The sequence below is a fragment of the Cladophialophora psammophila genome (genome assembly GCF_000585535.1).
Source record: "Cladophialophora psammophila CBS 110553 chromosome Unknown aczJe-supercont1.4, whole genome shotgun sequence".
NCBI lineage: Eukaryota > Fungi > Ascomycota > Eurotiomycetes > Chaetothyriales > Herpotrichiellaceae > Cladophialophora > Cladophialophora psammophila.
The window spans coordinates 999255-1020761 of NW_006912925.1; the positions used below are offsets into that span (position 1 = coordinate 999255).

Sequence of the window (21507 nt, forward strand, 5' to 3'; positions counted from 1 at the left end):
GATGACTAAAACTTGGGAAACCCTAGACTTCGGTTGAGGACATGTACACGAATTGCAGGAGACTTTTTCAAGAAATGAGGTGATGTGTTGCATTGGTGGTGAATTTGCAGGAGTAGTCACTAACCGGCGATAACCGCGAGACCGATGCGGGGTGGTTGTATGAGTTACTAGTACGGTGGAGTATTACTGCGGAGTCTTTCTGACTGAACTCCTCACTATCCCTCGTTGCTGCTCCTTGCTGCTCCTTGCTCCCTCCCCTCCGTCCTCAATAGGACGCCACCACTCACAAGCTCTCGCACTCGTACAAGCACCGTCAAGTCTGCCATTATCAACATCTGGCTGTGAGATTGACAGGTAATGAAGCACGACTTTCGCCTACTCATCCAATCAGGGGCACGAGGGAATACCATCTTCAAAGTGGCCAGTTTTGGTACCACTGAGGTACGCATTGAGCTTCGAGTAGACGCTTGACCCAGGCAGAGTGGCCGTCTTGATTCTTCTGCGAGGTTGGAAGGCTTCGCTAGCTCACCCTCTAGCTTCATAACAACATATACAAGAGAAGTATTTCCAGTATTTGGGCTTGGTCATTTATAATTCTCGAGCTCGCCGGTCGCTTCAAAACATGGCATATCCTTGCTTCACCAAGATATATCGCAAGAATACATACCCGGCCATTGACCCTTCAAGGCCTGAGTTGTCAGCAAAGGACAAGACTGTGATAGTGACGGGCGCAGGCGAAGGAAGCATTGGCACTGCTGTCGCCTTCGCGTTTGCAAAAGCAGGAGCCCAGAGAATCGCCTTAGTCGGAAGAACCGAAGACACTCTCCAGAAAACAAAGGCAACAGTTAATCAAGCATTTCCTGATGCAACAGTGCTGGTATTCGTTGCGGACATCTCCAGAACAGAGAGCGTTGGTACTGCTGCACACCACATCAGAGTCGAGTTGGGGGCTTGGGATGTCTTCGCAAATTGTGCAGGGTACAGTAGCATTGTGGTAACAGCTTTGACATGAACCGCATTTGACAATTTTCTGATAGGTACTTGCCGGACTTGACTACCCTCGCGGGAGCAGATGAAGACGACTGGTGGAAAGCATTCGAGATCAATGTCAAGTTCGCCGCTCACTTTGCAAAGCACTTTTTACCCAAGTGCCGTCCGAATGCGACGTACATCGGCACGAATGCTGCAGCTTGCCATTTGAGGGCCTCGCACTTTCCCAAAACCTCTTCGTATCTTGCTTCAAAATTAGCCATGGCGAAGCTCGATGAGTGTCTGGCGGACGAGAACCCAAGACTCCGAGTATTTACGGTCCATCCCGGTGTCATCCCAACCAAAATGACCGAGAAAGTCATGGGAAATCTTGACCAGCTTCCAGCTGGCGACTTATTGGACGAACCAGAACTCCCCGCGAATTTCATGGTTTGGCTTGCGAGTTCGGAAGCTGACTTCCTCAAGTCGGGAAGATTTCTGTGGTCCAATTGGGATGTCGAGGAGTTGATTGCCCGCAAAGCAGAGATCGAGGCGGACCAGGCGCTGTTCAGGATCACCATTGGAGGATGGCCGTTTCAGTAAAGATCCGTGAAATGCCATTGATGCAGAGCGAAAAAAGTCGCCCAAGAGAAGTGGCAATCCTTGTCGGTGCAGTTCGCATCCCAGCGGTGGACACTGAGTGCTTGTTCATCATATCTTGGGCAGGATGATCTCAAACACACTTTTCGCTCTCCATACCAAGGGTCGAGATGTGCTTCTGGGATTTCATACCCGAGGCACCCTCCCAATTCGGGATCAAAGTGCGCATGTATATATATGGCAAAACGTCAGCTTTGAGACTTGGGACTCGTACAGTCTCGGACAGGAGGCTCGGTGCCATTGGTAAGGCAGGACAATCGCCGTCCAGGTATTTTTGGCCCCTTTAGAAGTGGCCTTGGCGGCTGATGTCGAAGCAATTTAAGGGAGAAATTTCTTCGGGTCCTGCTTCGGATTGCCGCCTGGCCTGGTCAGAGTCAAAGCGGGATGGTTTCCCAGCCTTTGCCATTTAACTTTCAAGTCTCCTTTTCAGCTCTCCTTGGCTTCAGAAGAAAGACACCTTCCACAGATCTACAGGTACCAGACTATCGAATCGTTTCATGCACGGCGTTTCACCTAGCCTTTTTGCCCAGATCTCTTGGATTCTTCTTCTGCACTTTTGGCGGCTTTGCTGGTCATGCTGGCTTCTGTTCGCTTAGCGATGTTTCTCGTTCGGCCCCATTCTCGCTCCAGGCGATTGGACACATATGGCTGTGTCATAAGGCGGCCTCTTTTTTGCAAGGTATGTATCAAGGTTTTGTCTCCGTGTTTGTCCAGCCCTACCGCTCCCAGTGACACCCATGCAAGGGCCAGTGAGGCTTTTGTCAGGTCCAATTCGACAACACCCTCATCAAGGTTACTCACTTGTTGCTTGCCGAATCGTGTTTTCTCTCTATACACTCGGGGCTCCAGGCTATTCCAGTCTGCTCCAGCTCTCAGGCCTGAGTCACGGTAAGACCAACCGGTGGAAGTTGAGATCACAATACGAGAACAAGCCGTGCCTATCGCCTCTCGCTAACTGCTCCCGTCGAAACGGAAACCCTGAGGATGGCACCAGCAACCCTTGGCTTTTGACCGCAGCCGCATTGGCATTGACCACACGATCGCTTTGTTTTCATCGATACGAAGACATGGCGTCTCTTCGCTGTTGCAGCGCCCACTATGCTGCCCTGGGTTGGCACCCAAGGTGCATTGCCTTGCTTGGTAGGTGCCTCTCAACCTCGCAAGAGTCAGAAACCCGGTAGTGTTTGATTTGACTTTTGTACACACCTTGTGCTCCTCGAGTTCCTATCGCAACTTCACTGGTTTTTTTCGTCTCTCTCTCTGTCTCTCTCTCAACCTGTTTAACAATCATGAGGCTCCCATTCCTCGCCCTCTCAGCTCTGCTGTCTGCGATATTGGCCCAGGACACAACCACTACTGTTACAGATTTCACCAGTTCTGAAGGTACCTCTCCCACCAGCACAAGTTCGCAACCAATCACGGTAACGGTGGCTGTCGGGAACGGTGGGAATACTTTCGTCCCAGATGTGGTTCAAGTTTCGCCTGGGAACTATGTTGGTATGTCCTTGAGCAAGCTGATTTCACGGTGTGTATATGATTGCTAATGTTACGGTTAAGAATTCGATTTTTATCCTTTAAATCACTCGGTGATCCGTGCGGAATACCTGTATCCGTGCGTACCTTACGAGTTGACAGGTAGGGAATACGCCATCAAAACCGCCAGATGCTGCTGCTCTTTGCTCTCATGAGCTTGCAAATTCAATCGGCCGGTGAGCTAACTACGATTCGATTGAAAAGGCACGGATAAAGTGGGATTCTTCTCTGGCTTCTACCCCGTCGACGCCATTCTCAGCGACCCGCCCAAATGGACTCTCCTCATCAACGACACCAATCCTATTTTCTATTATTGCGGTGCCCAAGGCTCATGTATCAACTACCAGATGGTCGGAGTGATCAATCCCAATGCTAGCCAGTCTTTACAAACCCAAAAACAATATGCCGCAGACTCCACCGATATGCTGTTACCTGGACAGGGTTGGCCCGATGAGGATCCTTCTGCACCTACCTCTACGACTACTATGGCTTACACAACGACATCTACTACTTCGACCGTGACTCCGACGCCGACATCAACGACTTCCTCAGCCACCGAGACCCCCGCAGCAAGTGGATCAGGCCATTCAACCTTGTCCACAGGAGCTATCGCAGGAATCGCAGTTGGTGAGTCAATCAATCTCAAGCTCTCGCGATCCGTGGGTGCTCGTACTTACTTAATATCAGGAGGAGCAGCCGTCGTCGTCGGAGCTGCTGCGCTGCTATTCTTCTGTGGTCGCAGGTCTAGGTCGAAAGGAGAAGGCGATAGTCAACCAGCCCCCTCTACTCCCGCCATGGGGCCGATGAACAACCCACCGGCGTATATACCACCCAACAACTACGGCTACATGTCTCCCACACAAAAACATATGTCGGTGGCCACGGCGCCCTCAACAGATGCTTTCGGCAACGCAATCCCGAACGGCGGTATGTACCCTTACCCACAGGGCTATCCGCCGCCTCAGCAGATGCCGCAGAACATGATGGCGAGCCCTGGCCAACCTCAACCGTCCCCTCAGTGGCCACCGACATCATCCAACGATATTTTCGGTGCTGCGATGCAACCAGTCCCGGCACCTGGCCCGTATCAAGTGCACGACACGCAGTATCCCCAAGCAGGGAGCGGCATCGTCACAGAGAACACGTCCATGCGAGCAAGCAGCCCGAACTCCGTGGCCGGACCGCCGGCGGCAAGTGGCATTGAAGCCTTCCTGCAGCGCCAGTCGCGCATGAGTCCCCCGCCAGAGAACGAGGTGCAGCCGCAGCAGCAGCAGCCTCCCCCTGCTCTGGCATCTGGTCCGTTCGAAATGTCCGCGACAGGGACGATGCACAGATACCCGTGATCTACCTCCCCAGAAGGAAACGCCAAACCTCTGAGCCAGCTACCAATTCAGTCAGCAATACAGCCGTCCCATCCCTCGCCCATGTAGGCATTTATACCCGTGAAAGCCCAGGAGATCCTGCTGCACAATTATCGCTTGGTCCTGTTTCTGCCCCGAGAGGAAAGCAAGGACAGCCTGTTATATGCAATCTTATTTTAAAGAGGGTTTATTTAATTTTTCCGCCTCTCATTTCCGCTCAGAAGAGGCTTGATTGTTGCTGGAACTCGATTCGGAGCCCAGATCTCGTGCGTGGCCTGTACTCTTAAGCAATCTTGCACTTACGCCCCCCCACTGACCGCTCACGCTCGTTACATAGCATGGAAGGGTTGGCACTCGCGGATTCAGTACCTCACCGCCCCTTCCAACGCGATTCAATCGTGGTATCTTTGGCGGAGGGCGGAAAAGAAAAGTGACAATGGCAATTGTTAGGTTCACGTTTCATGTAGATCGAATGAAACTTAGTGCAAGTCAATTGAACACAATATCTATGAACTATGGGGACCAGTCTCGGAACTATATGGCCGATCGATCTACCTCTCCGAGTTTGCATTCCGTCGGTACTTATTTCGGACCAGTACTCCATATATTGTCTATATGATCGCATTTCCACATCCCTTTCTCACCGCTTGCGCAGATAGTCGCCACCCTTCAACGCGCTCAAGACACCGTAAAGCCCCGCGATAGGCCAAATGCTCCACACGCCCGTTTCAACGGGCAAGCGCGCATCCCGGACCACTCGCCCATCGCCGTCAACCTCAAAGATATCCTTTGTTCTGATCTTTTCGTACACGCTGGGTATATATCCGTCGGCCTGATATTTCTTTCTCAAGCCGTCGTACCATTTCTTGTCGTAGATGGACCAGAATTCATCTTCCGTGTAGAATGCTTGGGCGTACAGCCATTTCATCCCACCCAGGGATTTCAATTTGGCTTCGATGAGGCGGTTGATGGTGACGTGTAGGGTGTTGGGCGGCGTTTCGCCCCAAACGCCGATATTCAGAAGCGCGTTGTCGAAATCATCATCATTATCATCATCACTGCCCTTGGCAGTGGGGTCCGAGGCCGTCGTTGATGTCGAGACTGAACTTGATTCCACAGTCGAGAGAGCCGGATTGCGGAGATGCGGATTCATGCTCACGCTCTCGCCGTCTTTTAAGGGACACAGCCATCGCGGATAAATGTGCGGCAATTCTTTGTCCAACCAGCGAGAGAACTCTGCAATGTTTATATTCGGTAGGGCCATGTCTTGGATTATGAAGCGCTGATATAGGCCGGAGCGGTGTAGCGCGTGGTACATTATGCGCGTGTGCATGAAATAGTCTGTCAACCAACGGATCGGTCGCGTAAAGGGAACGCAGAAGTATGTATATGCGAAACGGCCCGTCCAGAAGGCGCCGCGGTCGTACCGGAAGAGGTAGTCGGTCAAGGGGATTAAGTCGCGCGGAGGAGACAATGGTGACGCAGATGGAAGTGTCGGAGTCGTAATATCAGAACCGTTCATTCTTTCTTCGGCGTGGAGATAGAACCACTGGTCCCAAGGCTTGGTAAATGTCACGAGGGGTAGGTTCTTGTTCTTCTCGTCTCGTTCAGCGAATCTGCCTGCCAATATCACGCCCTTATCAACAGCGAACATTATCCCATCCAAGAAGTGCGCCTGTCCCTGTCCTTTGACCTCCCTGATCACTTTTTGCGCGTGTTCAATGCCTCGAACCCGGATATATGACAGTTCGACAAACTCCTTTGCGGGAATCAAGCGCATCTTGAAGAGGGTAATGACTCCTAACGTGCCGAATGTTCCCGCCATGCCGTGAAACAAATCTGCCCTCTCAGTCTCTGAGGCATTCACGATTGTTCCGTCCGCGAGAACCACCTCGAACCAAGTCACGCTCTTGTCAAAGAAGCCGTACTTGAAGCTGCTACTCTCGCCTGCTGTCCCAGCAAAGCCACCTCCAACTGTGATGCCCGGGAACTCTGGGACGACAGGAGGTACCAGCCCGTGTTGCAGAGTGGCGGCGACAAGACGATCCATAGGGACATTAGGCTCCACCAGACATGTCCGCTTCGAAGGCGAGACGGCGATGACATTGCTGAGAGCAGAGATGTCGACAGTAGCGTCCCGTGTGCGGTCGCTAAGGCGAGTTGAGTTCGTGTTGCCATGGAAGACTCGAAAGGGGATTTGGCGAGCATGGAAGCTGGCGATTCGGTCGGATACCAGCGACACTGCCGCCTTGTGCTGGCTGAGGAGACATTCCGAGACGTCTTCTTCACCCGGGTTGTTTCCCATGGCTGACCGGCTTCCCGAAAGCAGCTCGTCAGAACCGAGCAGCACTACTTGCCTTCTAGATCTTTAGACATAGTTTCGTCCACGCACTCTTATAGGTAGACCCGATGGTACAGGGACGGGGAACTGTGTAGAGAGGTTTGACCAGGGCGGAGATTTCAGCAACAACATGCCGCTGCGTAAGCGACGGAGCTAAGGCTATCATTCTGTGGAGAGGATTGAAAGGTGTCAATGCACAGTTATCGGCTCAGACGGAGCCTGACGGAGTTCCTGGTTGAATATCCACCGTGCTTGCAGACTGAATACTCTGCCGTACAGGAATACGGTGGATCATATAGATGGATTTCTCCGAAGCTATCTTGATTGCTTGAGCTACTGGGTACACGACCTTGAGTTGCGTGAGCTATCCAGCATCCGGGAGAACTAAGTGCCTCACATGCAAACAGCACAACAGTCACCCAGGTTCAAAGCTTCGACGTAGCGTCTTCATATTGGACGTCTCTTTGCGGATAGTGTCCACTGTCGAGAGCGAATTGCATCAGCGTGCCCTCACCACCCCAATATTCTGTACCAAAAGCACGCATGAGTTCTAGTCCGTTAAGCAAAGCGCCACTCGTCCACAACTTGCCATCTCGATGCCACCGCTTTTCGACCCAGTTCGTCTCAGAACCGGTTGTTCGGAGCTGCTCCAACATGAATCGCGGCGCCGTCACAGTTTTGTTCTTGAACAACCCGGCCTGGAATGCAGTTTGGAATCCTGCGCAGATGGTGATGAACGCTGAACAGTTCTCATAACTCTTGCGTACGAAGTCGAGCTCCGCCTCGTTTGGAGTATACCCTTCCAAATGGGCTCCCATGAGTACTATATCAAGGAGCGGGCACGTCGAAAACTTGTCCTGTCGAAAGATGAGGGAAATGATTCAGAAGAGTCAAGACGAATGAGGCCCAAACTCACGGTGGGCTGAAGCGAGACACCACCTGTCAATCTGGCAGTGTTGCCTGTCTCATTGACCCAATGGAATTCAATATCAAGGGCTTGGGCCGCCATCTCCTTTGGAACAAATTGCTCCAGAGTCCGCATGAACTTCTTCGACACTGCATGCAACAGGTCAATTGGAGCCACATCAAGAATCTCCGTTTCTCTGTTGCCTGGTCTCAGCTCTAACCGGACAATGCATCCAAGTTTGACACTTACGCATTCATGAGAATCACTCCGGCGTGGATGGTGCGGTTAGGCTTGGACAGATCAAAAGATGCCGCCATTTTGTGGCTTGGAAACGCAAAGTATGATTGTTCTGCTCCCGACCGGTCGCACAACATTCAAGGAGGGCAATCCTCGCCTTTATAGTGCAAGTTGCGCAGGAAACTGTGCAGCCGAGTTCTCATGGCCGTGGCCTTCCTCACGGATTGTTGTTGTGCCGTCAAGTTTCACGCAAACGGTCTCCGTCGCTTCACTTCTGGACCGAGCACGTTTCTTCGAGTGAGCGCCATCTTAGAGTGCGGGAAGGATTCTTCATTGAACCACCCACGAAATAGGGAATGGTGCTGCCTGGATTCTAGTAGCCTCATGGACTCACTGAGCCTTGTGGACGGAGTTCTCGAGGTACATCACCGCCGGTCACTGCATCTGCAAAGCATCACCAATGCCTAGCATAGGATTCCGGATCGGGAAAGCGCGACCAAAGTAGCTTGGCGTCGGATGAACAACAATCCATTCTTCACAAGGCTGCCTGTTCGTCCTGATTGATGAAAGGCCGAGAACTAGCAGCCAAGGGTTCTCACCCCTTTCTTGCACCAAGACACTCCCAAACATTTATACGGTGAAGCTGGACTTTCCGAGGCCTGCGCGGAGTGCAGTTTGATTCATAGCGACTTCCACGAAGAGTACGCCGTATATCCTCGGCTCGACCGAGGTGTCAGAAAGGCATTTGATCCGCGGCAACAAGAGACAGGAGGAGATGCGCTCGGACTAACCATGCCAACTGCTAAAGGGAATGAATTCCGTGTTCCCAAACCTTTCCTGGGAAACTCACTGTCAACTGACGTGTCAACGCTCTTGTTCATCTATTCGGCCAAATATCTATGTGGCTGCACCATGCCCCTCTATTGGTCGACGAGTACTTTCCGTTGAGACCAGATTTCGTTACAGACCTCGGCCACCTAGGCCGTTCGCCGAGCTCACTCAGCATTGATGTGAAAGCTTTGAGCGAAGGTAACCCCCCAAACAATTCTGCTCACGAGAAGAGATTTGGTACTACTACGAGGTACCTGCCAACATTACCTTTACCATCCCTTGCTGTCGGGTGCTTTCCCTCTCTAAAGTGTGCAAAACAGCTCGTTGGGTAAGCCGAGACAGAATTACTGCGGCTGACAACACTGCTTGATGGCTCACACCCAAAAGAGTTAACCGAGGAATGGACCATCTATCTACTCAACATAAAGGCGCTATATTACACATTCCTTTCTCAACATGGTATGATCAACGCTCACTAACTAGCGTCCCACCCCAATGTCTTTCGAGAGATAGGAGATGGGAGTTTGCGGGGGGAAGGCAACTGGGGTCCCATGTTTCTTCAGGAAGCGGGGCGAATAGGGCCCCAGCCTGGGGAAATGACGGATGCCTCCCGCCTCGTTCCCTTTCTCTTTTTCGTAAGTGATACGACATTTGCATACTAGGTGGGTCATTCACGCCCTCAAGATGCTGGAGCTATTGACTTCAGACTGCGCACAGCGTACCGTGGTCTATATAAGGTTAGTCTAGGCTAACTCGAGACGCCATTTCGCCGCCTGCAGGGCTCCCCAGAGATCGATTCGCAGGTACTACTCAGGATCACTGACTCGTTTGGCACATGCTGGCCATGAGGAATTCCAAACTACCAATAACGAGGAAAAGCTGATTACACCTCATCGAAAGACCTACAGATCAACCCTGCTTCCCCCATGTTGTGACTAAACTAACCCCAGTGTTCCAACCCCAGATTCCACCCTTGGTCGGCCCACAGTGGTGACCGAGGTATCCGGTATCCTCAAAAGGGTTGAATGCAAGGCCTCGACCCAGGAAGCGGGGAGCCGTGGTACCTCAACAGCTGGGTATTTGATGCAGATAGGTTTTTCACAGGCAGCTCCTCTCTTCGCAGCACCTCTTACTTCTTCCATCCCGAGAATCCAGCCCTTGGAGAATTTGAGCACTCAGCGAGAAAGCCACCATGAGCGTTGTACCACCAGAGAACACTGACAAACTCGAGCACGAGAAGCAGCACGATGCTGAACTCCGCCATGATAAGGAGATGATGGAGCATCGTGAGCATGCTCACACTGATGCTGAGAAGAAGCAGACCAAGGAGGAGTTGATCGCAGCAAGCGGAAGTTCCTCTGAACCCAGCAGCGAAACAACACCGGAGTATCAAACCAAGACCGTGTGGACACTGAAAACATTCGTCGCCACGGTTGCTCTCAGCGGGCTCTACGTCGGCTCCCAGATCCCCCTTTACTTCGTGGGCGGCTCCCTTTCATTCATTGCAGCAGATATCGGTGGTGCAGAAGCATCCGCCTGGTTGTCGGTGTCCTACGCCCTTGCTCTCTCTGCCGTTGCCCCCTTCTGCGGCTATCTACAAGATCTCCTAGGCCGGCGAAACATAACCCTCGGTGGCGGGGTCTCGTTGATGATGGGGTGTGTCATCCTGGGCACTGCCCATAGATTTGGGCAAGGGATTGTCGGCATGTCATTTGCTGGCGCTGGCGCCGCAATTGGAGAATTGACTGCTTTGGCTGGGTAAGGCTGGACATCGTAACCATCAATCGAGCCTGCTCTACTAACAAAAGATGTTTATAGGACTTCTGAGCTAGTACCTGTTAACCAGCGAGGAACATATCTTGCCCTAGTTACACTCTTTGTGCTACCATTCACTCCTTATTTGATGTACGCGCAGCTCCTATCGACTTACCATACCTGGCGATGGGGCATGTGGATCTGCTTGTAAGTCTCTACTCTTCTTGCAACATCGGAGAGACACGGTACTGACATATAAAGGATCTGGAATGCTTTCTGGTGGATAATATTACTCATCGTGTACTTCCCAGAGTCTCAGACAAGAGCAAAGGGCATGGCAGCCAGAGCTATCCTGAAGAGGATCGACTACATTGGCGGAGTCTTATCCATCATGGGGTTGACTCTTGTGTAAGTTCCCTTTGTGTCTGCTACTGCCACCCTTTCATATCTAACCGAAGGGCATAGATTGGTCGCCCTCCAAGCCGGAGGCTACTCCCACCCCTGGAAGAGCGCTTTTGTCATTGCCCAACTGATCATTGGCATCGCCCTCATTGCCGCTTTCGTGGTTTGGGAATGGAAGTTCTGCAAGGACCCTATGGTGCCTCACGAGATGTTTTCGGGACAAAGAATCGTGGGTATGGCGTATGGAATCGCATTTATCGCAGGTACGGAAAGTCCCCTCCTGTCTGACCCTTCCTCATCCTACCCTGCGAGGAAAACTTCTCTTGGGCTTGGGTCAATTTCACGATCCAAAGGGAAACACTAGTTTTACTGACATAATGGCTATTCTATTGCAGGCATGAATTTCTATGCCATGCTTAATTTCTTCCCTTTGGTGTACAGCACGGTCTTTGATCCTGATCCGGTCCATGTTGGTCTCCGAGGTCTCGCTCCCGGGTTATCCACCACGTTCGGCGCCGTGATTGCCAACGCCGCGTTGTCTTGGTTCAAAGGACATAACCGAGAGATCCTTCTAGGAGGGTGTATTCTGATGAGTATGTGGACTGGTCCCCAATTCGTTACCTGTCGTTTGTCCACGCTCTCCGTCCTTATCACATGACGCTGTTCTTATTCTCCCCACTTCATCTATCTATTTGTACGGCCGTTACCTCAAATAACATTAGCGATTTAGCGGCATTCGGGGGTTCCTTGACGGCCATCACTCCCGATCGCGAGGGCCTCGCAATCGGGCTAGGAACAGTTACCGGCTTCGGCGTCGGCTCTGTTCTTGTCCCGGCAGCCACCGTTGCCATCACAGTCACACCAGACACATCGATCGCCACTTGCGTCGCGCTCTCGCTCACAATCCGCGCCGTGGGCGGGAGCATCGGATACGCCATCTACTATAATGTATTCATCAACAAACTCACGCCCAACCTCCCCAAGTATATCGGCCAATACGCCGTCGCTGCGGGGCTCCCACTTTCATCTGCCACCGAGTTTGTCGAGACGTACTTGACCGCGCCCACCAACCTCACGAGCGTCCCCGGCGTCACTGCCAAAATCATCGAGGCCGGCACCATCGGGTCCCGGTGGGCATATGCCGAGTCGCTCAAGTACGTGTGGCTGACGAGCATTTCGTTCGGCGGCTGCGCCATCATTGCGTGCCTGTTCATCGGTAATATTGGGAAGTACATGACCAACCGAGTCGCAGCGCGGATCAGGGAGTAAGTAACCTTCCCGTTCTCGCAGCCGACTTTTAGGGAGGGCGCGAGAAAGGGCGGGTGAGCGAGCGTGGGCATGGATGATTAAATTCATCAACCCCGTCCCCCATCCCATCCGAAGGACCCCTCCCTCTTCGGCATCGGCATCGGCATCCCCATAATGGACTTGAACTTGGATCCCGAGGCCGGTGAAAGGGACGGGGACAAAGATAAAGACGGCCGTCAACAAAAAAAAAAAAAAAAGGACAGTGAAAGTGAAAGTGAAAGTGAAGCTGGTATATATATAGCACACAGCATATGAAATACATGCACATTCAAATACATGCACAGTGTGTAGAGAAGACGAATCGACTTGGACCTCAACGGGATTTCTCCCGCTTTGCTTCGACGATCTGTTTCGCTCTCTGTTAGGACTAGAACTCGCTGCCTTGAGAGAATTCTCGTGGGTGAGGGGTTCCCATAATCCAGCAGCAGACCCTCGCTGTATGTGAGACGGCCTGTTCTGACAAGTCTTTATCATCTCTTTACAATTAAATTGATTCACAAATAGCCTTTCCATGTCTTTTCATTGTATTGTACAGTTCTATAAGTCTAGTATCCACAACTTTTTTTCCCCATTTCGAAGCAAGATAGATACAACATCATAACTCATCTCTAATCCTCTTCTGGCTCTCGTCACCGCCAGCCTTGTCCAGATCCTCATCGTGTATGACCATGGATTCCTGCTTCTCCTTCGCCGCCTGAATGACTCCAGCAATCTCCTCATCGTAAAGAGTCCATTCGGGAACCTGCCTCCTCGCCCTGTCCAACTTTGGCTCCTTGGTGAGCGGATTATTACACAAATCAATCGTCTTGGCCCTGGCAAGACTTGCATCGTCGCACCATGTCTCACACCACAACCATTCCTGAGGTAGACTGTGGATGGGCAGAGTGTGTTGCATGTGATTTGGCAGATCCTGGTCAAGATTTGAGAGACTGGCAGGGTCGGCGGAGAGCGCTTGGTACTGTTGTCTGAGACGATCGCCTGCAGCAAGTTGCCGGAATCTCTTGAGGTCGACGACATAGAGAGCGGATATGTGGTAGGGTTTACCCCGAAGATAGGTCTCCCAGTATCCTTGTTTCCAAAAGCGGAAGCCCTCCATATCTGTGCGGGAGTCGCACATGGGTGTGAACCCGTAGGGAGCTCCTTTCAGGTCCACCTTGTTTAACTCCATCATGTCGGTGCGGACGATTTGGTCGGCATCCACGAAGATGACTTTGTCCAAATCCAGCGGGAAAAGCACGTCCAAGAACAAGATCTTGTAGCCCCAAATTTCCCGCTGTTTCTCTTTTTGTCCTCGGAGCCAATGAGGCCATTTATATGTGACCATCTCATAGTCAAAGCCGTAGTTCCTCGCAAGGACAGGCAAGGTGCTCTTAAATGATGGTGATAGGAATTGTTCAATGAACCAGAACTTCACGCTATGTTTGGTGTGTTTCATTACCGATACCATCATGATATTCAACATCCTTTCGTAAAGGTGACCCGAAGCAACTGAGAAGATATTAATGTCGGCGTTTGTTGAGGTTTTCTTGAAGCCCAACGAGGAAAGCGCCGAAGATGCGAAAGACGCTCCCTTGCTAAGGTAGTCCATGGCCCCTCCAAAGCCGGAGGATTGTAGTACATCTTCATCCTCCATACCAGGCTTTCGAGAGAGTCGAGGGAATAAAGTCAGCCCTTGAAATGACAGCAAAGCGATCGATGTTGTCTCATCGCCCGGTTGAGCAGAGTAGCCATGGGGCCCAACGCTGTCAATGTTGAAGATCTTTGAAGACCTTCCCGGCTTTAATGATATTTGCCAGTATCCAGGGTTGGCTTTGAATTGAAAGTATCCCAGATTGGCCATGATAATGGTATCCGTATAATGTGGCTCTTCCTCAGTACCCAGCAGGAGCTGCACACCACGAGGTGCTGGACCGTTAGTCACGTCCCTTGCATGACCTTCGATGAGAATGTGCTCAAGCTCGTAGATGGCGTCGATATTCTCACCCTCGGCTAGGTTGTTAAGCCTGATGTTGTCTAAATCATGAATGGATTGCTTAGGTGCCACCAACCATGACGGAGGGACGATCATTCCAAGATTGAAGAGTGTATCCTTGGGAATGCCGCTAAATGATGCATTTGGAACCACTAGCGAACCATATGTGTCGAAACTGGGCTCTGCACTGATGACTTGCCTGAAAAATCGTTTGACAGGTAGCTCCGTCAATCTGTCTTTCGGGTTTAAGAAGATCTGCACGCTCACTCCGCTAAGCTGCGACAAACTCTTCAAAATCGGCACCCACTGCTGTACAAGCTCAGAGGCCGGGTCAACTGCGGCCACGATCTGAATAGTGATGTCATCCGAGTTCGACATCTTGATGCATGTATGAGTGCCGTTCCAGATTCTGAATCGCTCCATCCTGATCAAGGGTGCCGATTCCCTCAAACCTTCCGGGAGGTCAGACTTCAAAGATCGAGCAACAAGGGAGGTAACCTTTGCGAGATCGAGGGCACCAGCGAATCGGTCTTCCAGCGCAAGTCCGGTGATGGCAGTTGTAACTGGTGCTATCCTGTCTCTCCGTTCGAATTCCAGCAAGGACTCAAAGTCGACACAGGTGAAAGGCTGTTCGAGGGGACCCAGGAGACGACCATTGAGCCATAGTCCATTTTGACCCTCCGAAAACGATAACGTCCGGACTAAATCTGCCTGAGAACCCCAGAACTCGGCTGATGGATCGGCCAAATCATCCGCTGAAGGACTCAGATCGCCTCTGAGCAATTGCTCCAGCCGTGCAACAGTTAAGTCACGCCCGTCCTCTTGCAATAGCACGTATAGACCGCGGGCAAATGTGGAGGTCTGCGATTCAGAACCAGGATTGTGAACGATCAGGAGCTCTACTTCAGGATTCCGCTGATGAAACAACAGCGCTTCCGAAAGCAAGGACCGGCCGGGGTCGGATTCAAGATTAACGACGACAAGAAGATGAGCACGGTCGCTCAACAACGTCGCCTCTGCCCCAGGCACACGAGGAACGCGAGCAAAGCCATCAGCGAACTCACTGGCTAGGTGGCCCACATCGACGATCTTGGCATCTTTGGGGTCATCAGGGAAGACCATCTCATTGCGCCGCTTGACGGCCTGGACGAGGAAGAACTCGGGAACCCAGGTATCTTCCAAGATTGCTTCTTGAAATACTGCTTGCTGTACCAACTGGAGATCCGAGTACAACCGCGCACTCAAAAGCTCAAGCCAATTATCCGCCCTTGGTAGGACCACCCCGTTCACAAGGAAAGGAGGATTTGGCCCTGCCAGCGCTAAGCGCTTGATGTATTCGTCTCGAGACCGCAGTCGTAGATCCAGGCTTTCAGCGGTTAGAACATCTTGAAACGATAGTGGCTCGTTTCCTTGTCTGGTGGCCCGACCCTTTATTGCGGCATTGAAGCTTTTCTCCGGGCTTACCTCCAACTTTTTGGATGCTACAACATCGGCAAAGAAGTTCATCAGAGCGGCCAAACCATATGTATCAAAAATATGATACGCCACCTTTGAATAAGCGTCCGCGGTCTCTCCTTCCCCGGTGGGGATAAGAGCAACTCTGATGGGAACCTGTCGCCTGACCAGACTCTGTAACGATGTGGCAGCCAGTTCAATATCCTTGATGTTGCTCATGTCTATTGGCACGACGAGGTTATGAATATCACGGGCTACTTGGGGGAGCTGTCCAGGATATGTCCTTTGAAACAGAGACCGCAAGGACGACGGCCATCCGGCGTAACGCTTATCTTGCTCTAGATCGTTCAGCCACATCAAGACCTTGTCGGTCTCAGGATCGTCGCGCCAATCGAACCGCTGAGGTGTTTCGTGGGCTTGTGCTTCGGCGATTATCTCACTGGAAAGGAGGCTGATGGCTTCTGACGATGTCAGTCCTAGATCCTTGAGCTCAGCGATAATGCGCCTTTCTCTTCGCAGATGGTCGAGGAGCGAATAGGCATTGATCTGGCGTGGCTCGATTTGGACGCCGTTGATCCAAAGGACGTTGTATCCTGAGGGTAGAAACCGCTCTCGATTTGCTCTGTGTTCTAGAATGAACTCTCTGCTGGCATTTGCCGCCGCGAGGAGCGACGAATACCTGGGAAAATCCGATGTGACTTGCATGAGAGTATCTAGAGGGCTTGAGCTTGAGACGATGAAGCTGGCAGCATTGACGCCAAGATTGGCGACTTCTGAGGTGGTCAGGGGCTTCAGATCGTTGAGTTCACCATCCTGGACGTTGTCCAGCGACAGTTGGTCCGGCGTGGTATCTTCCAACTTTTGGGCATCACGGTCGTCAATAACGATGTAGTCGGTTCGCTTGAGAACGAGCTCCACACCATAGCCTGCAACGTGGATGGGCCTGCTTGAGACTAACCCTGAAGGTCTGTAACGGACTCTGTAGGTGGATTTCCCCTGGCGAGCGGTCTGACTGACGACACTGTGGAACTGACCGAACAAGGGATGCGTGATGTCTGCATAAAGGATGGATGGAGGTCCATCAGAGGAGGCACCGAGGACCCGATCAAATGGGAGATCATCAGCATTGTCTGGAATGGAGACTGCCTGCTGAGCACGGTCCAGAGCAGGGGAGCAGAATTGCTGGCCGTCCAAATAAACCCAGACTGGGCAGGCGGCATCTTGCGCGGCCATCAGATGCGGTTGGACGGAAGTGTTGTAGTACTGGAAATGAGCTTCAACCCTCGGGGCCGCAGCGTGAAGGGCGAGGGCGAATTTGAAGGAGGAAAGAGACTCGGGACTGGACAGGTGGCCATCATTTTGTAAGATGTCGAGAAATCTAGTATACAGCTCTTGTTCGGTTTGCAAATCCGCAAAGGCACCATCGGCAATGCGATCGAGAAGAGGAAAGTAGGAGGAGGAGTTCTCAAGGGCGGCCGTTTCTCTGATTGTAAGTTAGCACCTCTGGCGAAAGAGGGGTAGGGAGGATGGATATACAGCAACTCGACGAGGTAAGGGCCGGCGGAGAAGGAGGTCTGTAGGGCGACATTGACGGAAGGAGAGGCTTGTGTAGGGAGCATGAGCGAATCCAAAGACAAAAGAGGGAGAAGAAGCCATCTCCAAGGTACATTGGATGCCCGCATTCTGACGAGGCTGTGTGGAAAGGAGTGTCAATATGAGAGTGCCTTGCTCAGTGGTGCATCTTGAGAGACATAAGATGGCTCAAGGCTATAGGAGCGGTGGTGGGCAAGCCAGCTCAAGAGAGTTTCATGCGGTGGAAGGCAAGGAGCAAGAAGCAACTGGGTGAATGACTCGGCTACAAGGCGGTGGTGAAGGAGGCCAGCGTGTGCGTTCTTGTACCGAGTACTCGGCGAGGTCGGTAATAATATGGGGAAACTGCGCTGCGCGTGTGTTGTGTCGTGTCTCCACCTCCATCCACCTCACATCCACCTCACATTGCAATGGGTACTGAGTACTCGTACCTGGACACAACCTCATCCAACCTCCCCTGCTCCATACCTACTCCCTTTCACCCACGACAATCTCCTAGCAGAGCGTCCTCTGCATGTCAATGAGCCTCCTGTCTTCTCTCAACCACAGCGCGACCGGTGCTCGATCCCTCCGCAGAGTCTTCTGCCGCTCACTTTCGGTCTCAACCTCCAGCTTCTTCAGCTCTTCCACTACTTCGTCCATTTCTACTACGCGGCAACCGCGGGGTCACTCTACGCCCAAATCCTGGCTCGAACAGCTGTATCCTGCCTTCTTTACTGACACGCCTATCTATCCCGACGTCCTCCGAATCAAGTCTCTCACCTCGAATGGATCTGGCGCTCCTCACGACTTGTCGTCCCTCCGACCACCTCCTCTGCCATTCGTCCCCCCTCCTCAGCCCAAAAAGAATGGCCGCATCACCTTGCTCCAGCGGCTCAGATATCGATGGCGGAGAGCGGCCGCCCTGAAACATTTCTATAAACAAGGCATAGCTCAGATTTGGGAAAACGTCGAGGAATGCACTATGCTGCGTAAGCGCCTCGCTCCAGCGGGTGCCTCATCAGCTTTGGCTGCTATCTACGGCGGTTCCAGCCTCACTGTTCAGGGCAAATCCATTTCGATTCCGCAAATCTCGCGTCGTGAGTTCCAGCTCCTACTCCGCCACGGATCGGATTTTGCTCGTCTGCCAGGCTTTGCCTTGGTTTTCTGGCTATTTCGTTCCTGGACTCCTATAATTGCCGCAAGGGTTCCTTCTACCTGCGAACGGCCGTCAGACCGAAGTAGACAACTCAAGGCTTTGTGCCATCGCTACGAATGCTTTGCTCACAATCGAAACGACAAGTTGGAGAAGGTGACCGACAACTCCCACTTGACTATTACCGAGCAGGGCAAGGAATTGCATACTCTTTCCAGAAGGCGGTTGTTGAGATGGCACTATGTTGTTGTCGATGAACCTCTATGCAAGCTCATCCCCTGGATCCCCTATGCTTGGACAGAGCCGGCAGCTCGGTTTTTTGACCGTCGGTGCCGAGACCACTATCGTTCAATCCTTGCTGACACAGTCCTTATCATGCGTGAAGGCGGATTCAATACACTCTCTGCCGACGACATCTACGAGTATTGTGTCAGATGCGCCTCTCCAACTTTCATCAACTATGCGAAACATGCCTTACAGAACGGCGTCAATCCTGCCAGTGAGGCCATGAGAAAGGCCATGGTACCCGTTCTTGAGGCCCGCGCAAAGAGAATGTTGGCCATTGACTGGAGGAGACTACATCCAGGGTTGCTTGGTCTGATTGAGCCACTCAGTCGGTTACAGGATCGCGAGCACCCTGATTCAGTTTGGGGCAGGACAGGGTGATTCGGACCACGCTGACTTCTAAATGGGGTTGACCATACGAAAGCTACGACTTTCACGTCCACACCAATTTAGTGTTTAAGCCTTCTAAGGCCACGGAGTACAGTCGGCCCAGGTTTGGGAAAATCCGTCAAAATTACTCATCTGCCTTGATCACGTCGGAAACTATGACTGTGCCTATTGCCTATTCAAACCACGAGCCCATCCTTCACAAATAAAAACATCAAATTCCGCGGGAAAGACACCTCGCACGGCCTTTTTTTGCCCTTGTTATCAACAATCACAAACCAAACGGATAAGTTTCCGCCTCCAACAAGGGTGTCTCAGGCTGTGTTGTTTCCAAGGCCCCGACCGCCTGCGTCCTATCGAAAAAAACGTATGCGTCAAACTGCTTGGACAACCTGGACCCGCTGTAATGGCTCCATAACTCAGTCTTTGGTCGGTAGATCACACCGATGAATCGTTCAAGCCGATTAGCAGAGAGGGCTCTGCGAGTATCTTCGTCGCAGTGTTCTTTGCGCATATCAAGCAGAAATCTCGGTATGTTGGTGCTGTGGGCCACATACTCCCAGCTGTCGTCCCGCGACGGGTTGACCTTCATAACTTGCATATCACCATCCCACTCGTGTGCGGCAGCTACTGTGCCGTCATGTGTCCCACAGCCCACGAGGACCACGTCGGACAGATTTTCGCGGCAGAGTTGGCCAAGATTGAGTTCTTCCCGCTGCGTACCCATGTCGGTAAATCGCGCGTCTCCGAGATGGCTATTGTGAGCCCATACTACGGCCTTGGATTTCCGGAACTCAAGCAAGCGCTTCAACGAGTCGAACATATGCATATCCCTCAGATTCCAGCTGACCACATCGCTGTAGTACATCTTGCGATAGTACTCCTCTGCATCCACGACCAACGCAGCATTCTGCTCCGCACTGTGGAACCTTTCGCCGTCGTTGGTTTTGGCCGAGTAATCCAACCTTTTGCGCAGCAATCCCAGGAGCATTTTGATGACATCTTCCTCACAAGACTTCAAGTTCTCCATGTATTTGCTCTGGAGCATCTTGCGTCCGTATTGGTGTTCCCTGTTTACCCAACGTTGCAGTCCAGCATATCGTTCTTTGGCCTCTTTAGCCATTTCCGGATCGATGTTCTGTAGGTACCGAATGACAGCACTCATGCTCGATCCCATCGAGTATAAATCCAATCCATACACGCCAGCCTTGTCTTTCGCAGGTAAACCTTCGTTATAGTCCCTCATCCAATGAACCAAATCCTGCATTTCGCGATTTCTCCACATCCACGTTGGGAACCGTTGAAAAGGGGCTTCCTTATCCCTGGCTGCCTGCACCGGATCAGGATGCTGGCCTGGCCACCGTCGCACGTAAGCATCAATTGCCTCTGCGTCAGGCCAATCCGCCTCGAGCGCCACACACTTGAATCCATGCTCCTTGATGAGTCGCTTAGTGATTTCTGCGCGAGCAGCATAGAATTCTGATGTGCCATGGCTACCGTCGCCCAGGAGGACCACCTTCGATTGGCCTAGCCAGTCGAAAGATTCGCCGAAACTGGTCGAGTTGATTGGTGGTAGTGCCTTTGCGGCACGCCGCATGACTTGGGCCAGTGTGGATGTGCTAGACATGTCGAGACTGCGATCAAGACGCGTGAAAGGGAGGGAATGGCAGAGGCGACCTAGGATGGAGTCGTTTGTTTGACGAGCCAGGTTGATGGAGAAGTGAGTTGATATGAGATGTTGAGGGGAGCAGAGGTGAAGTTAGTTCTCGCTAGGATTTCAGCGGGCTTTAATAATCCCCTTCTGTGTCTATAAGTACTTCACGAATGATTCTCCTCAGGTGATTTATATATATATATATATACTCTGCAAGTCGGAAAACTGGGCCCGGGCAGGTTTGACGTAGTGGTGTGATATAATATATCAACAAGGGCTTTCCACCTCTTTCTTCCCCATACAGCGAGGGACCGAGGGACTCCGAGTATGGCAAACTCAACGTGGTTCGAGTCCATATTACCAGACGTAGGCGGAATCATGCGGAGGGCCATGTTGAACCTACAAGTACAAATAGGGAGATGGGTTGACTTTTGACTTGGCCGGGAATCATCCGACTGCCTCGCAAGGCTGAGCTAGCCTGGGGCCCACATGAGCAGACTATCGTTGATTAGCTATCTCCTCGGTTACTCAGCAAGGCTGGATGGCCCACCTAGCCAGAAGATTGCAAGGCGGGGCGTCTATGAGATACTGCTTTCGAGCTTTTGAACTGTATATTTTCTGTCAGCAACCAACCTCTGAACGCATTTTCTGCTCGTGCATATGGCTTTTCCCTCCTGGCAAGAAATACTATTACACACAGTCGGAATCGGTCAGAGAATGGCAAG

General features: G+C 51.9%; 8 protein-coding genes across 8 annotated transcripts; 4 read left to right on the forward strand and 4 right to left on the reverse strand.

The window, feature by feature from the left end:
- Positions 1-622: 622 nt before the first annotated feature.
- Positions 623-1572, forward strand: A1O5_03288 (uncharacterized protein; the record flags this gene model as incomplete). The annotated part of the gene is made up of 2 exons (XM_007743900.1): positions 623-978; positions 1038-1572. The coding sequence occupies 2 exons, from the start codon at positions 623-625 to the stop codon at positions 1570-1572; spliced, it is 891 nt and encodes a 296-aa protein (XP_007742090.1).
- A 1346-nt stretch (positions 1573-2918) lies between these two features.
- A1O5_03289 (uncharacterized protein) lies at positions 2919-4505 on the forward strand (the record flags this gene model as incomplete). The annotated part of the gene is made up of 4 exons (XM_007743901.1): positions 2919-3126; positions 3187-3264; positions 3367-3789; positions 3850-4505. 4 exons carry the CDS (start codon positions 2919-2921, stop codon positions 4503-4505), a joined length of 1365 nt encoding a protein of 454 aa, XP_007742091.1.
- Positions 4506-5163: 658 nt separating this feature from the next.
- A1O5_03290 (uncharacterized protein) lies at positions 5164-6828 on the reverse strand (the record flags this gene model as incomplete). Its single annotated transcript, XM_007743902.1, has 1 exon — positions 5164-6828. The coding sequence occupies one exon, from the start codon at positions 6826-6828 to the stop codon at positions 5164-5166; it is 1665 nt and encodes a 554-aa protein (XP_007742092.1).
- Positions 6829-7289: 461 nt separating this feature from the next.
- Positions 7290-8088, reverse strand: A1O5_03291 (uncharacterized protein; the record flags this gene model as incomplete). The annotated part of the gene is made up of 3 exons (XM_007743903.1): positions 7290-7721; positions 7781-7967; positions 8021-8088. The coding sequence occupies 3 exons, from the start codon at positions 8086-8088 to the stop codon at positions 7290-7292; spliced, it is 687 nt and encodes a 228-aa protein (XP_007742093.1).
- Positions 8089-10031: 1943 nt separating this feature from the next.
- On the forward strand, positions 10032-12265 carry A1O5_03292 (uncharacterized protein; the record flags this gene model as incomplete). The annotated part of the gene is made up of 6 exons (XM_007743904.1): positions 10032-10597; positions 10658-10801; positions 10856-11002; positions 11060-11259; positions 11392-11589; positions 11727-12265. The coding sequence occupies 6 exons, from the start codon at positions 10032-10034 to the stop codon at positions 12263-12265; spliced, it is 1794 nt and encodes a 597-aa protein (XP_007742094.1).
- A 634-nt stretch (positions 12266-12899) lies between these two features.
- On the reverse strand, positions 12900-17350 carry A1O5_03293 (uncharacterized protein; the record flags this gene model as incomplete). Its single annotated transcript, XM_007743905.1, has 2 exons — positions 12900-17214; positions 17268-17350. The coding sequence occupies 2 exons, from the start codon at positions 17348-17350 to the stop codon at positions 12900-12902; spliced, it is 4398 nt and encodes a 1465-aa protein (XP_007742095.1).
- Positions 17351-17841: 491 nt separating this feature from the next.
- On the forward strand, positions 17842-19122 carry A1O5_03294 (uncharacterized protein; the record flags this gene model as incomplete). Its single annotated transcript, XM_007743906.1, has 1 exon — positions 17842-19122. One exon carries the CDS (start codon positions 17842-17844, stop codon positions 19120-19122), a length of 1281 nt encoding a protein of 426 aa, XP_007742096.1.
- Positions 19123-19399: 277 nt separating this feature from the next.
- Positions 19400-20755, reverse strand: A1O5_03295 (uncharacterized protein; the record flags this gene model as incomplete). The annotated part of the gene is made up of 1 exon (XM_007743907.1): positions 19400-20755. The coding sequence occupies one exon, from the start codon at positions 20753-20755 to the stop codon at positions 19400-19402; it is 1356 nt and encodes a 451-aa protein (XP_007742097.1).
- Between the last annotated feature and the right edge of the window lie 752 nt (positions 20756-21507).